General features: G+C 46.3%; 1 protein-coding gene across 1 annotated transcript in view; it reads right to left on the bottom strand.

The window, feature by feature from the left end:
- The window catches only part of LRPAP1 (LDL receptor related protein associated protein 1), a 34,907-nt gene that overhangs the window by 10,841 nt on the left and 10,631 nt on the right, over positions 1 to 13,435 (bottom strand). The window contains exon 5 of the mRNA XM_073610852.1: positions 3,594 to 3,749. Coding sequence (XP_073466953.1) covers positions 3,594 to 3,749 — 156 coding nt within the window. The remainder of the gene's footprint in view (positions 1 to 3,593; positions 3,750 to 13,435) is intronic.

The raw sequence follows: 13,435 nt of genomic DNA, 5'->3' as shown, positions 1-13,435 counted from the left end.
TGATGCGGGCCCCATGTTTGATAAGTATCCCCCTGATAACAGCTTTGTGGGCTTCCCAGACCAAGCCTGTGTCACAGTCAGGTGTATTGTTGGAGGCGAAATAGTGGCCTATTTCTTTGGTCACTTCTGCCATGACTAATGGGTCTTTCAAGAGACTCTCGTTCAGTCTCCATGGTGGTCTTTGAGTTCGCATGGCGTCTGAGAGAGCATAGCGGAGGGTTATGGGGGCATGGTCAGACCATGTGATTGACCCAATGGTGGTCTCCTCGACCGCCTGGAGATGTTTATGGGGTATTAGGAAATAATCAATTCTAGAGTAGGATAGATGTGGCTTGGAGAAGAAGGTGTAGTCCCTCTCTCCTGCATGGAAGAGACGCCAAACATCAGTCAGTTGTAGAGATTGTAATGTCGCGTTAATGCGTTTACGTAGGTCTCGAGGCGTCGAGGACACCCCACTGGAAGTGTCTTCTGACGGTGTGAGTGGGACGTTCAAGTCTCCTCCTATGATCAATTGACCATCAGAGAATTGGTGGAGTAGGTCTAGCTGTCTTTTTAGAAAAGTGTCCTGATGTGTGTTGGGTGCATATAGATTGGCCAGGGTGATTTTGATGTCACCTATCTTACCCCGTACGAATAGGGATCTCCCCTCCTCGTCAAGCCTGGCCTCAATGTGTGTCCAAGGGACCCTTGCCGAGATCAGAACAGACACCCCCCTAGATTTAGATTCTTTGTATTTTGAGTGATACACTACCGGGTAGTACCTGTTCTGAAGGGTCGGCAAGGACCCCTCTCTGAGGTGTGTTTCCTGTAGTAAAACAATATCAGCGCCTCTGCGGCGCATGTCCTGCAGCATCATCCGTCTTTTCTCGGGTGTGTTTAGGCCCTTTACGTTTAGTGAGACTATATTTAAGGAGTCCATCTCTGCAGGACGTCTAGTGTGTGAAGAAAAAAAAAAGAAAAAATAGGTATTAGGGGCAGGGGGGGGAGGAGGGGGTAGGGGGAGGGGGGGTAGGGTAAGAGAGAGGGAGATGAGAAGAGAGAAAGAAAAAGAAAAAAAGAACAGGTATTAAGGTGTGTGGTTTAGTAAGAAAGGAGAAAAGATCTAGTGTAGCCCAAACGGCTAATACACTCCACCGACAGGAGGTCGAGAACGGAGCGCGCACCTAGTGGGGACGGTGAGAGGGCAGGGCCAAGTGAAGAGTCCCCGCACCTCGCCGTCCACACCCAACTATCTGTATTCGTCATAAAAGAAGTAATAAACAAGAACCCTAATTGGGAAAGAGGCATATAAGCAATCTACTGTAACAATTGTAAATAGACCAAATAAACCATATGAATAAACAGGCAAGGTTAGACATTAATGAAGGGATCATAGACCCACAAGGGTGATAAATGAACCAGGCAAGCAAATAACATTTCCCCCACCGGGGTCCTGGTGTCCCTAGGCAGCACACCCGGCAGCACCACCAAAGTGTGTGAGCCGCGCGCGCAGCCCCCGGACATCGCATCAGAGCATACTGTTTGGGATAGGGGACACAAAATAAAACTTAACCAGATGGATTATAGGGTAGGGAACCTCCCAGCAAGAGAAAAGGCTATGTCCGTGGGAGCGGTTTAAGGATTTTGAATGGTGGATGGAGAGAATAGCGGGAACTTTCGTTTCCCTCCAAGGGATTAATTGAGAGACAGGATTCCATTTAAAAGTAGTGTTCCCATATCTCGTAGATGATCCGATGGCGGATGTGCAGAGGGGATGGTTACGCTTGATCCCGCTCTCACAAGATCATGTGTTCCTGTGACCCATAGTACAGGGGGGTTGTAAAAAGGGTTCCGTATGGGGTAATCACTGAGTGCTCCTGTGAAGGGCGTTAGTCCTGATGAGTCCGGGGCTCAGTGGTACCCCTAGGTGCGATGAACAAAGTTCCCCCGGTATGGTTGACCCCCTTAGGGAGCGTGAATGAGAGCGATCATGCGTGGGATGGGATCAGTGCCAGCGGGGTCGGTCGCAGATGTTCCCAAGGGTCTCTCAGGTGTGTGAGTGGTTCCCTTGAGGGGTGGGGTGGGAGTACTGTGGGGTTTGGCCGTCAACAAGGGCCTGGTGTCTGCTGTCTGGGCCGGTAAGGGACTGTGTCTAGGTAGGGAATGGCGGCCAGAGGCCTACTCACGTATGTCACCACCCGAGGCCGACCTGTTCCTGCGTCTGTTCCTCTGTTGTCTCGGTGGCAGGGGATCGCGCGGCCTCAAGAGTCCTGACCTGCCAGACGTACGAGGGAGGAATTGAAGCCAGTCTGGTACTTGAATCGGTTCTGCTTCCATGAATCTGAAGAGGGCAGGGAGGTCCTCCGGGCGCTGCAGGGAGAAGGAACTACTTGCTCCACGGAATAGTACCGAGAAGGGATACCCCCATCTATAGGTGAGTCCTTGCTGTTTTGCCAGGTCTAGAAGTGGGCGTAGGAAGGCTCTGCGTCTAAGGGTCGCTCTGGATAGGTCTGGCAGAATCTTCGCGCGGGAGCTCTCTATCTCCACATCACCATGTTCCCATGCCCGTCGAAGGATAGTTTCCTTTTGTGTGTACCGGTGGAGCCTGCAGATTACGTCCCGTGGTCTTTCCGGGTCATCAGATCTGGGACCCAGGGCTCTATGCACTCTGTCTAGCTCGATTTCCACCTGGGGATCGTCCAATACTGTGCGGAAGATCTCTCGCACCGTCTCCCCCAAGTTCTCTTGGTGTGCCGATTCAGGGATACCCCGGAGCCGCAAGTTGTTGCGACGGCTGCGGTCTTCTACATCTTCCAAATGTAGTTGTAGGGTGATGGCCGCTTCCCTCTGTTGATCCCTGGCCTGCTCCAACGCTGACACTCTCTCCGATAGTAGGGAAGCCGAGGATTCTCCGGTAGATACTCGTTCTGTCAGGTTTGATATTTCACCTCTGACTTCTTGGATATCCCGGCGGTGTGTTTCCTCGAGTTTAAGTATCAAGGCCTCTATATCCGATCTGGTGGGTAGGGCCTGGAGCAGGCTTCTGATGTCGTGGTCGATTAGGACTGGAGCTGGTGGTTGTGGGGAAGACATCACGTCTTTTTGGGGTTCTCCGTAGGAGTCTGTAGGGAGTATCGGTGCAGGCCGTGAGTCGGGAGTCGGATAGGCCTCAGCTTGTCGTGGGGCCCTCTGATGTTCTCCGCGCGGTGAGCCTCGTGGCGCCGTAACTTTAGTCCCGGGATAGGAGCCTTGTACTTGTAAGAAATAGCGGCGTATCTCACCGGGACTTTTGCCAGTGGGTGTCCCTCGGATGGATGCTCTGGTTCTGTGTCGTTTGGCTGATTGCATGCCTCAGGTAGGGTGTTATAAGTCGGGTGTTTCTGGACGAGGACAGGAGCTCAGAGAGAATGCGTCCTCACTCAGCCATGTCCAGGCCACGCCCCGTATCCTATTTTTTGAAGAAAGAAAGAAGAAAGAAGAAGACGAAGAAGCAAAATTGCTTTGATGCCAAAGTGGTTAAAAAAGGAGAGCCGTTATGTACAGTATATGTGATGGGCAATAGAAAAAAGGCAGAATTGCTTCTGCATGAGGCTCAATTTGAAACAGAGACGTACCTCTTCCACCAGCATATCCTTCATGGCTCAGTTTCCGTAAACGCTCAAATCCTTGGTTGATGCTGTGGAGTTTCTCTTTAAGATCTGCATGTTTGCTGTGCAAGAAGTCTGTTTTCAGCTCATGTTCATCTGGGTTGATAACATTTTTGTGGACCTCTGTTAATTAGAAAAAAAATAATATTGTACACTCTTTATATTTAGCCTTACATTTAACAGTTTAGATTATTTGTTAAAAGTCCTGTCAAAAGGTCTCAAAAAACATTGTTACATTTTTTGAATACAGAGGAGTAGGGAGATTCACCCTATTTTACCGTTGTCACGTGAGTGAAAATAAATACTAAATATTGGATTGTCCCTCAAACAGGAAACATTCCAGTGGACACTGGTTCTGGTGACAACCTGGGGGGGACAGAAGAAAGAAGAAAGAAGAGGGGGGTTTGCCTTTAGTTCTACTTCAGGCTAGGTTGACATCTGTGCTGCAGGACCTGCACAAATACCTGCAGCTGCCACCACCCACACAGGAAAATGCGGGACCCATGGGTGGGTGCCATTAATTCTAACGGCATGCTGCCCACACTGGAAATCCCACCTGTACTGGGAACGTTGGTTTCTGTGCGGGCTGGAATTTCAAAAATAGCGCAGGGACTTCTTTCCTGCGTGTCATGGGGCATGGCAGCCCATTCAAATGAATAGGCTCTAGTGCTCGCACAAACCGCGGCCCGCACAGGTGTGAACCTAGCCCTTAAAGCGGAAGTTCCATTATCGGGTGTAACTCCGCTTTAAGACCCAAAAATGGAACTTCCGCTTTAAGTGTTGGTGACCCCCTGACATGCCACATTTGGCATGTCATTTTTGTGGGGTGGGGGTGTAAGAGCGGGTACCCTGTTTTTAGAGGCACCCAGCTCCCACTTCTTCCCCTGCCAAAAGGAAGATCACCTCTCCCCCCTCCCTCCAATCTTCTGGGACACGTCACAGGTCCCAGAAAATTGCCCGGCCATTCACAGCACAGCTCGCGCTGTGAAGCCACAGCCAGGCGCCCACAGTTAGAATGCCGGTGTGCCCACATCGTTAGACCGTGGGACAGGTAAGTGTCCGATTATTAAAAGTCAGCTTTTTGTGGCTGCTGACTTTTAAATAGGTGGAACCCTGCTTTAAAGTGGTTCTAAAGGCTCACTGTTTTTTTTTTTTTTTTTTTTTTTTTTATCCTAATGCATTAGAGAGGGAGGAAAGAGGGGGGAGCCAGGACCACCAGTGGGGGACCCAGACTAGAAGAGTATCAGGCCTGCTCTTTGCAAAGCCATTACACAGAGCAGGTTAGTGTACACACACACACACACAATTATAAAAAGTATTGGGATGCCTGCCTTTACAAGCACATGAACTTTAATGGCATCCCAGTCTTATGCCCTGTACACACGATAGGATTTTCCGATGGAAAATGTGTGATAGGACCTTGTTGTCGGAAATTCTGACCGTGTGTAGGCTCCATCACACATTTTCCATAGGAATTTCCGACACAGAGAGCTTGCTGTAACATTTTCCGACAACAAAATCCATTGTCAGAAATTCCAATCGTGTGTACGCAAATCCGACGCACAAAGTGCCACGTATGCCCCGTTTATAGTCCCGACGTACGTGTTTTATGTCACCGCGCTCAGAACAATCGGATTTTCTGACAACTTTGTGCGACCGCGTGTATGCAAGACAAGTTTGAGCCAACATCCGTTGGAAAAAAGCCATGGATTTTGTTGTCGGAATGTCCAATCAATGTCCGATCGTGTGTACAGGGCATTAGTCCATAGCAGCGTTTCTCAACTCCAGTCCTCAAGGCGCCCCAACAGGTCATGTTTTCAGGCTCACCATTATTTTGCACAGGTGATTTGATCAGTTTCACTGCCTTAGTAATTACCACAGCTGTTTCATCTGAGGGAAATCCTGAAAACACGACCTGTTGGTGTGCCTTGAGGATTGGAGTTGAGAAACACTGGTCCATAGGGTTCAATATTGAGTTGGTCCACTCTTTGCAGTTAACAGCTTCCTCTCTTCTGGGAAGGCTGACCACAAGGTTTAGGAGTGTGTCTATGGGAATGTTTCTCTCTCTCTCCCCCTCTAACTAACCCTTCCCTCCACAAAATATGTTCACATCCAGCACTGCAAGCCTCACCCTCCTGGCCTTACCTGTATACTACATCCCTGCTAGGGGGCAGTGTCGCAAGGCTACAATTGAAAGGAGATGGTGGGAGTCAGCCTCATGGGATTCTATGGGGCTGTAATGTGCAGCTGTGGCCAGGATGTAAACAATCACTGGAGGCCACAGCTATAATATCTTGGCAGGTATGAATCTATGGAAGGAATTGGTGGGTTAGTTTAGATTAGGGCAAAGATGCAGAAAGGATAAGAGTGATTAATTGGCAGTGTGCAAATACATTCAGAATTTAGGAGTCAGTCAGGCCAAATGTAAAAACTACAAAAAGGTTCTAATTAAATATTATATATAAAAATAATATAAAAATTGGATTATCCTTTCTGATTATCTTTTTCTGAAATTATTCCACCATGGCTGTACCTGGATTGCCATTTTCACAGGTTCACTTTACATAGGGTACTATTAACATAAAAGTATTACAATGTGCAGTGAAGACTACATGCTGCCTCTTGCCTCCGCAGTATTAGATTTATTATTAAAGTCCTGGGGCACGTAGCTGAAAGAAAAACCCAGCTATTGTCATGAAAGGAGAGCTCCGCACTTTCATTAGGTCTCGTGTTGCTATTTGTTATCCATTTCTCTATAAAACAAATGTCAGTTAAGGTTACGGATTAGACGGGAACCATACATTTGCCAGCGGCTTATCCAGAACCACTTTTAGACCTTTAGTTTGTTATCATCACCTGCACCTCACCCTGAAAAGGGCGACTGTAAGTTCCCTGAAATCCTCCAGCAAACACCAAGAAAAAATAAATTCTCTTTTCCTGAGCCTGAGCTGTACTGTAGTGCCTGGAGCGCAGTGTGTGAACCGCCTGTGAAAGCTCTGTCCTACTCTTAATCGTCTCAGTATTGACAATTCTCCAACAAGCTGTCCGATACGCAGGCCAAACAAACAAAAGACGCTCTGGCACATGCAGCTACTCTACGTTTATTACAAAGGTCATCTTCAAATCTGAGCCTAAGAGCTGAGTGAGGAGATTAATTAAAACAGTACAAATCTGAAAGACTCACAGAAAGGTGTCTGCATCAATGCTAGATATTGAACGGTGGATAAAAAACTACTGCAGTATTAAATCACTCATTTACTTCTCAGAACTTTTATTTGTTTTACCATCCAAATAGAAACAGTCAAAGCAACAGTTAAGGTTCAACCTGTAACAGCGAGGGCTCCAGCACACCAATGTATTGGGCAGTAGAACGTAATATACAGCCATATTTCTGCATCCAGGGGCTACAGGTGTTGCCTGTATAAACTAATTACTGAATGTGGCTGCATGCAAGTATATACCCTTTTATATTCAATTCCATTTCAGATCTTTTGATCAGATTTTTCTCTGGGGGCTCTTTGGACCTTCGCTGGGGGGACCTCTGTGGAACAATTTGGGGCCACACAGAAACAGCCTTCTCTATCTTTTTACTTTTGGGACCTTCCCTGCTTCCACAACATATGGGCAAACTATATTGTCTGGTATGTGACCCATGCTATCTATTATGTGTGCTTTTATATAAATTTACTTCAGTTTATCCTTTTTGAGATATAAAGAGAAAATACATATTATTGCTGTACGGAATGTCTACTTATTGAGATAGAGATTATGTTATATTTATACAATATTGGCATTACAGTTGTGATGATTACAAGTGCGTTTGGCTCCCTCTATGCTATTAACACTTTTGTTTGGTTTCTGTGGAGCAGAGTTACAAAGCATTGTGGGAGATGTAGTTTAATGAGGAAATGACTCGTGTTAACTTTGTTTTGGGAACTACTAAACTTACAATGCCAAGTCACAGGATCCACAAGGCCAAGTTACTGCACTGCAAGCTGGGAGCAGTAATATAAGGAACAGTGCGGCCATATTTCGATCTCTTGGGACGCCATTCAATACCTGCCAGCAGTGAGGTCTGTGTGTGCGACCGGGAGACTGCGGCCTGTGAGGCGCGGAGCGGAATCGATTGGCCTCTGAGGTGTTTCAGAGCACAGTAAGCTGGACCAGCGTGCGGATGGACCGGAGGACCCGAGACTTCTGGAGGTTTTCTGCGTTACAGTCATCAGCCATCAGAAGGAGCGATGCAGTGTGAAGGCGCCAGCTTGGATCGCACTGAGTTATAAGGAAAGGAGCCTTACAAGCATCTGGGCCTGTTGTGGTGAGCGGGCACTTGCCCAGATCAATATAGTGCACGGTCACTGTGTGAGTTAGTTGCAGACTGCTGGTGAGACTTGTAGTCCCACAGAAGTGATCACTTATCCATAGCCTGCATACAGTGGAACTTCAGGGTCTGCCTTCCCTGTGCTATAAAGTTAATGCTGATTTGCACCCACTGCTAAGGAGAAAGTGCCTTATATGTGCAAGTACACAATTACCAGCGCATCATTTATCCTACAATTTGCTTTCTACTTGTTTCCCTGTTTACAAATACTGTAGTCTAATACCATAAGCTAGCTGAAGATCAAGAAGACAAGGGACTTTTATCCTCTTCTACAAAGCACCACAGTTCGCTTTGCATTTGGAACATGGCATTACAACCTAGGGGGGGCCCTTGAGTACAGGATATAGAGATTATATATATATATATATATATATATATATATATATATATATATATATATATATATATATATATATATATATATATATATATATATATATATTATTGTATTGTACTGTTGCATGTTCATAACATTATACTGCAAATTTGGTGTGTGTGCTTTGAGGTTTCAGTGGGAAGGCGCTTAATATAAATTTTGGGGCATATTGGACGTTTATCCCATTGTGCACCCGTCTGCATACATCTATTACGGTAACTATTTGATCTACAATTCTCAAGTTTATATTTTATGTTGTCAATTGTCACTTATTGTTTACACTGAATTGCACTTTTTATGTTCGTCTATTACAGTAAATTACTTAAGTGGTTCAGTAACTCTGTGTGTGGTTCACATTGATAACATAACATTGCAATATGGAACCCGAGGTGTCAGAGGTAAGAGAGGATCTGCAGCGTCGGGGTAGCCAGTGGGGTATAGAGTCAATCAGCAGCCCCTATGGGGGAACTGCTACATATATTTTTCTAATAGACACCGGGCTCTGGATGTTAAAAAGCCCTGAAGAAAGGGCATCAAGCTGGAAACGTCGGGTTCATCCAATAAGCCTATAGGTGTCTGTATGCACTTTGTAAATCCAATCAAATGTATAAATATTGATGTACTCTTTTGGCCTTGACGACTTAAGTCTTTTATTCAATATATGTTTTTGTAATAAAATTTCCTATTTGATACAATTTATTGTTCTTGGTCACTTTTAAAGTCCCACCTACCTATGGGGGTTTCATGTTTTTTCCATGCAAGTATACACCGGTACTTGCGCACAACCGTAAACGACTGTCTGCATTCAGTCTTGTACATCCGTATGCATGCACGTGTTTAAACTCGGAGCAATATATATTCATGTACACCCATGTCCTGTAATTAATTTGTACTATCAACCGTGTCTCCTGAATGCCGTTATAATGCTGAGCTGTATGAAATAAAATACACTATACCCTTGTGTATGAGCCCTTAAAAGAGGAGTTGCACCCCCCCACCCCACCCCCACCCAATAATAAAAAAAAAAAAAAAAAAAAAAAGTCAAAATTCTGTAGCTGCTGACTTTTACCATTAGGGCACTTAGCTGTCCAGGCATCTAGCAGTGTCCTCACCCAAGCCGATTCTTGAATAGGCTCTCAGGTGCTGCTGCCGTGGCGATTTTGGCTAAGGGAAACTCTAATGGGCCAGCTGTGGTGGGGGTGAAGGAAGGGGGGCCAAACTTCCAGCCCCCCTCCCCCCAGTACGAATGCACACCACACTCTTCGCACTTTTTTTGCAAAACCATTTATCATTTTCCTTCCACGTCACAATTATGTGCCACTTTGTGTTGCGCTATCACATAAAATCCAAATAAAATACATGGTTTTTGGTTGTAACATGACAAAATGCAGACAATTTCAAGGGATATAAATACTTTCAAGGCACTGTATATTTTGTACATTCACATCAGTCCCTTCCCTCAAGGAGCCCCCAAGCCAAGGTCCCCAACTCATATTCAAACACATACATACTAAGGCCAGTTTAGACAGGAGTCAGTTAATCTACCAGTCTTTGGAGTGTGGGAGGAAACCCACACAGGCAAAGGGAGAACATGCAAACTCCAGGCAGGTAGTGTTGTGATTGGGATTCAAACAGACAACCCTAGTGCTGCTGGGCAGAAGTGCCAACCACTTAGCTGCTGTGCAATTTAATTTAAAGGGTATTTAAACTAAAACACAGCCTTACCTCATTCACTTTGCGAAGTGGACATGCTCCCCTCCATTAGTAGATCCATTCCAGTGCCTTGGAGGCTAGCGCCGACTTCATCTTTAATCTACTGGCTGCTAGTGCTCCTGCATTAGAATGGTGAATAGTGGTGATGGGCTTAGCTTCAAGTAAAAGGAAAAACTTAAAGCCTTTGGTTTGGTATACACCCAGGATTCAGGGGCATCCCATATACACAGAACGCCACTTTGCTGATTAAAAAATGTAGATCAGGCACCACAGGCTGCATGCACCTTCTAGGAGTAAAGTTCATGTCTTAGCAAGGGGATCTGCATCGGGTGCAACTGCCACCATTCCTGGTAAGGGAACCCGGCAGTGAAGCCTTTCGGCTTCAGAGCTGGTTCCCTACTGCACATGCGCAAAGCGCACTGCGCTTCCTAATTGGTCCAGCAGTGGAGGAAGGAGGAGGGGGCCGGTCTCCCAGGAGTAGGGAAGAGTACCCCCCCCTCCTCGAGAGAGGGGGGGTGGTCGATGGATAAGCGGAAGTTCCACTTTAAGTTTAAATAGTTATTTTGGACCAAGCCGGTCCAAGACAAACTATTACCTTCACTAACAGATGCAACAGCTGTGTGTGCTGTATAAACTGTATGTAGTAAGAGAACATGGACACCTGGGCTTTATCTTCTTATTCATTATCCACCAACATATGGCAGCTGCCCATGGATGTTCAAACCCCGGAACATCTGATCACAAAGACAATTAGATAAATAATGTGCAGTGCTCTTATATAAAATCAATAGGACCTTAAATTTGTGCAAAATACAAAATGAGTGGCAAGAAAAAAGCCCCATGGAATGAACTTGTTTTCTGCAGTAATTTGACATAAAATGTCATCTGATCCTCATCTACCTTACAATAGACAAACGCAATGGGGTTTATTTACCGTATTTATCGGCGTATAACACGCACTTTTTTCCCCTTAAAATCAGGGGAAAGTCGTGGGTGCGTGTTATACACCGATCCCCGCTATCGCTATGTGAATGTCGGCGATCGCCGCCGACATTTACATAGCGAGTAGTTTCAAATATGGCGCCGCGGACTTCGGAGGGACTCGGCGGTGCTGTACGAGCGCCGCCGAAATCACAGAGCCGAGATACACATAGTCGGGTGTATTCGGCTCTTTCCGGCGCCGCTCACTGTCACGCCCAGTCCCGCCATTGGACCTGTGTTATGTCCATCATAGGGCGGGACTGTGAGCGGCGCCGGAAAGAGCCGAGAACCCTCGGCTATGTGTATCTCGGCGGCGTTCGTTCACTTCCGCCGGCGCCGAGTCTCTCCGAACTCCGCGGCGCCATATTTAAAACTACTACCATGTGTATGGCGGCGGCGGCGGCAGCGGCAGGAGGCATGGACACTGGGGACAAGGCTGCACTGGGGACAAGGCTGCAGAGACAAGGCTGCACTGGGGACAAGGCTGCAGGGACAAGGCTGCACTGGGGACAAGGCTGCAGGGACAAGGCTGCACTGGGGACAAGGCTGCAGGGACAAGGCTGCACTGGGGACAAGGCTGCATTGATAAGGCTGCACTGGGGACAAGGCTGCACTGGGGACAAGGCTGCACTGACACTGAAAAGGCTGCAATGACACTAACAAGGCTGCATTGATGGACATTTTAATGTAAGTTTCTTTTCCTTAAAATTCTCTCCTAAACTTGGGGTGCGTGTTATACGCCGGCGCGTGTTATACGCCGATAAATACGATACTAAAAGGCAAATCCACTTTGTATTAGAAGTGCAGTCGCTGTAGATCTGAGGGGGACATGCAAGGAAAATAAGAAAAAAAAAAAAAAAAAAAAAAAAAAAAAAAAAAAAAACCACCAGCATTTTAGCTTGCACATGATTGGATGATAAAATCAGCAGAGATTCCCCTCAGATCTAAAGCGACTGCACTACCAAGTGCACTTGTAGTGCAAAGTGTATTTGTCTTTAGTAAATCAACCTCAATGTGCCTAAACTGTTAACACACAATAATTGTACACACCTATTAACCCTGGAGTTCAGTGCGAGAGTGGTTTACTGCATGGTCTTACCGGCCAGATTTACAGCCATGTAGTAGACTGAAATAAAAGTAAACTTGTGAACGTAACTTTTCTCCTCTCTCACCTCCGATCACTGCAGGAAGTTCACTCGTTTCATGCAATTCTGCAGCTTCTGTTCAGCCTTCTCCCCGCATCAGAGTTACTTTTACCCCACACCCACTAAGACAAGAAGCTCGCGGGATGAATTTGGAGGGAAGGACAACGCACTTTGTGTACCAATTGGCTGAGGAGGCTGCAGCACCTCCCCCTGCTGCCTCCTTAGCCAATAGGTAGCTGAAGCTAATCATAAGTGCCTTCCTCCCTCCCGACATCATACAGGACCTCCCATGTACCGACCCGTTGTTTTACAATGCAGGCAGACCGGGAACAAATATATTTTTAACTGGTCTTCCCTGATAATGTCACAGCAGCTAGGCTACTGTAGCCTAACTGATGCTCTGGGGGAGGGGCCCTCCAGCCCCCCTTCACATATATGCAAATTGAATTTTTAACTGCAAGCCCAAATCATGATGTTCCCTCCAACATACATTATAGTGCTGAATATTCTTCCAACAATTCAAGTTTTATCATTTCATAAAACATTCTCTCAGTTTTGCAGCCCAGGTGCTTTTTTGGCAAACTTCAGACGCGCAGTAACGTTTTTTTTTTTTTTTTTTTTTTTTTTTATGGAGAGCAGTAACTTCCTCCGTGGTGTTCTGCCACAGCCACCCCATATAGTTTATACACTGCACAGTCGCTGCATCTGTTATTGAAGGCTTAGTCCAAATGAACGATTTGCACAACACTAAAAGCTGGAGATCTACTTTAAAGTGACCACATAGCAGATTACACATCTTAAATACTACTACAATCCTTTCATAAAATAAGTGTAAAAGTCAGATTTTTTATTTTCTTTAATTAAAATAACAAACAGGTTATACTTCCCTGCTTTGTGACGTGGAATTGCACAAAGCAGTCCCGATACTCCTCTTCTGGGGTCCCCGGTGGTGTTCTTGGCTCCTCCTCTTCTGATGTCCACCATAGCCAGCTACTTGCTATGGGGACAAAAGTAGCCTGCGTGCTCCCGACCTGTCTATAGAGCCGCGTTCCACAGACTTCCAAAGCGTGACTAAGCCCCGCCCCTCCACTTCCTCTACACTGCATTAGATTGACAGCAGCAAGAGCCAATGGCTCCTGCTGCTTCTCGAATGCTGTGTGAAGAGGACGTACGGTGAGAATAGATTCAACCGTGCACAGCGCTGATCTCTTCT

This window comes from Aquarana catesbeiana, linkage group LG01, assembly GCF_042186555.1.
Source record: "Aquarana catesbeiana isolate 2022-GZ linkage group LG01, ASM4218655v1, whole genome shotgun sequence".
Taxonomy (NCBI): domain Eukaryota; kingdom Metazoa; phylum Chordata; class Amphibia; order Anura; family Ranidae; genus Aquarana; species Aquarana catesbeiana.
The sequence above is the reverse complement of the archived record's forward strand: the minus strand, read 5'-3'. Positions and strand labels throughout refer to the sequence as shown.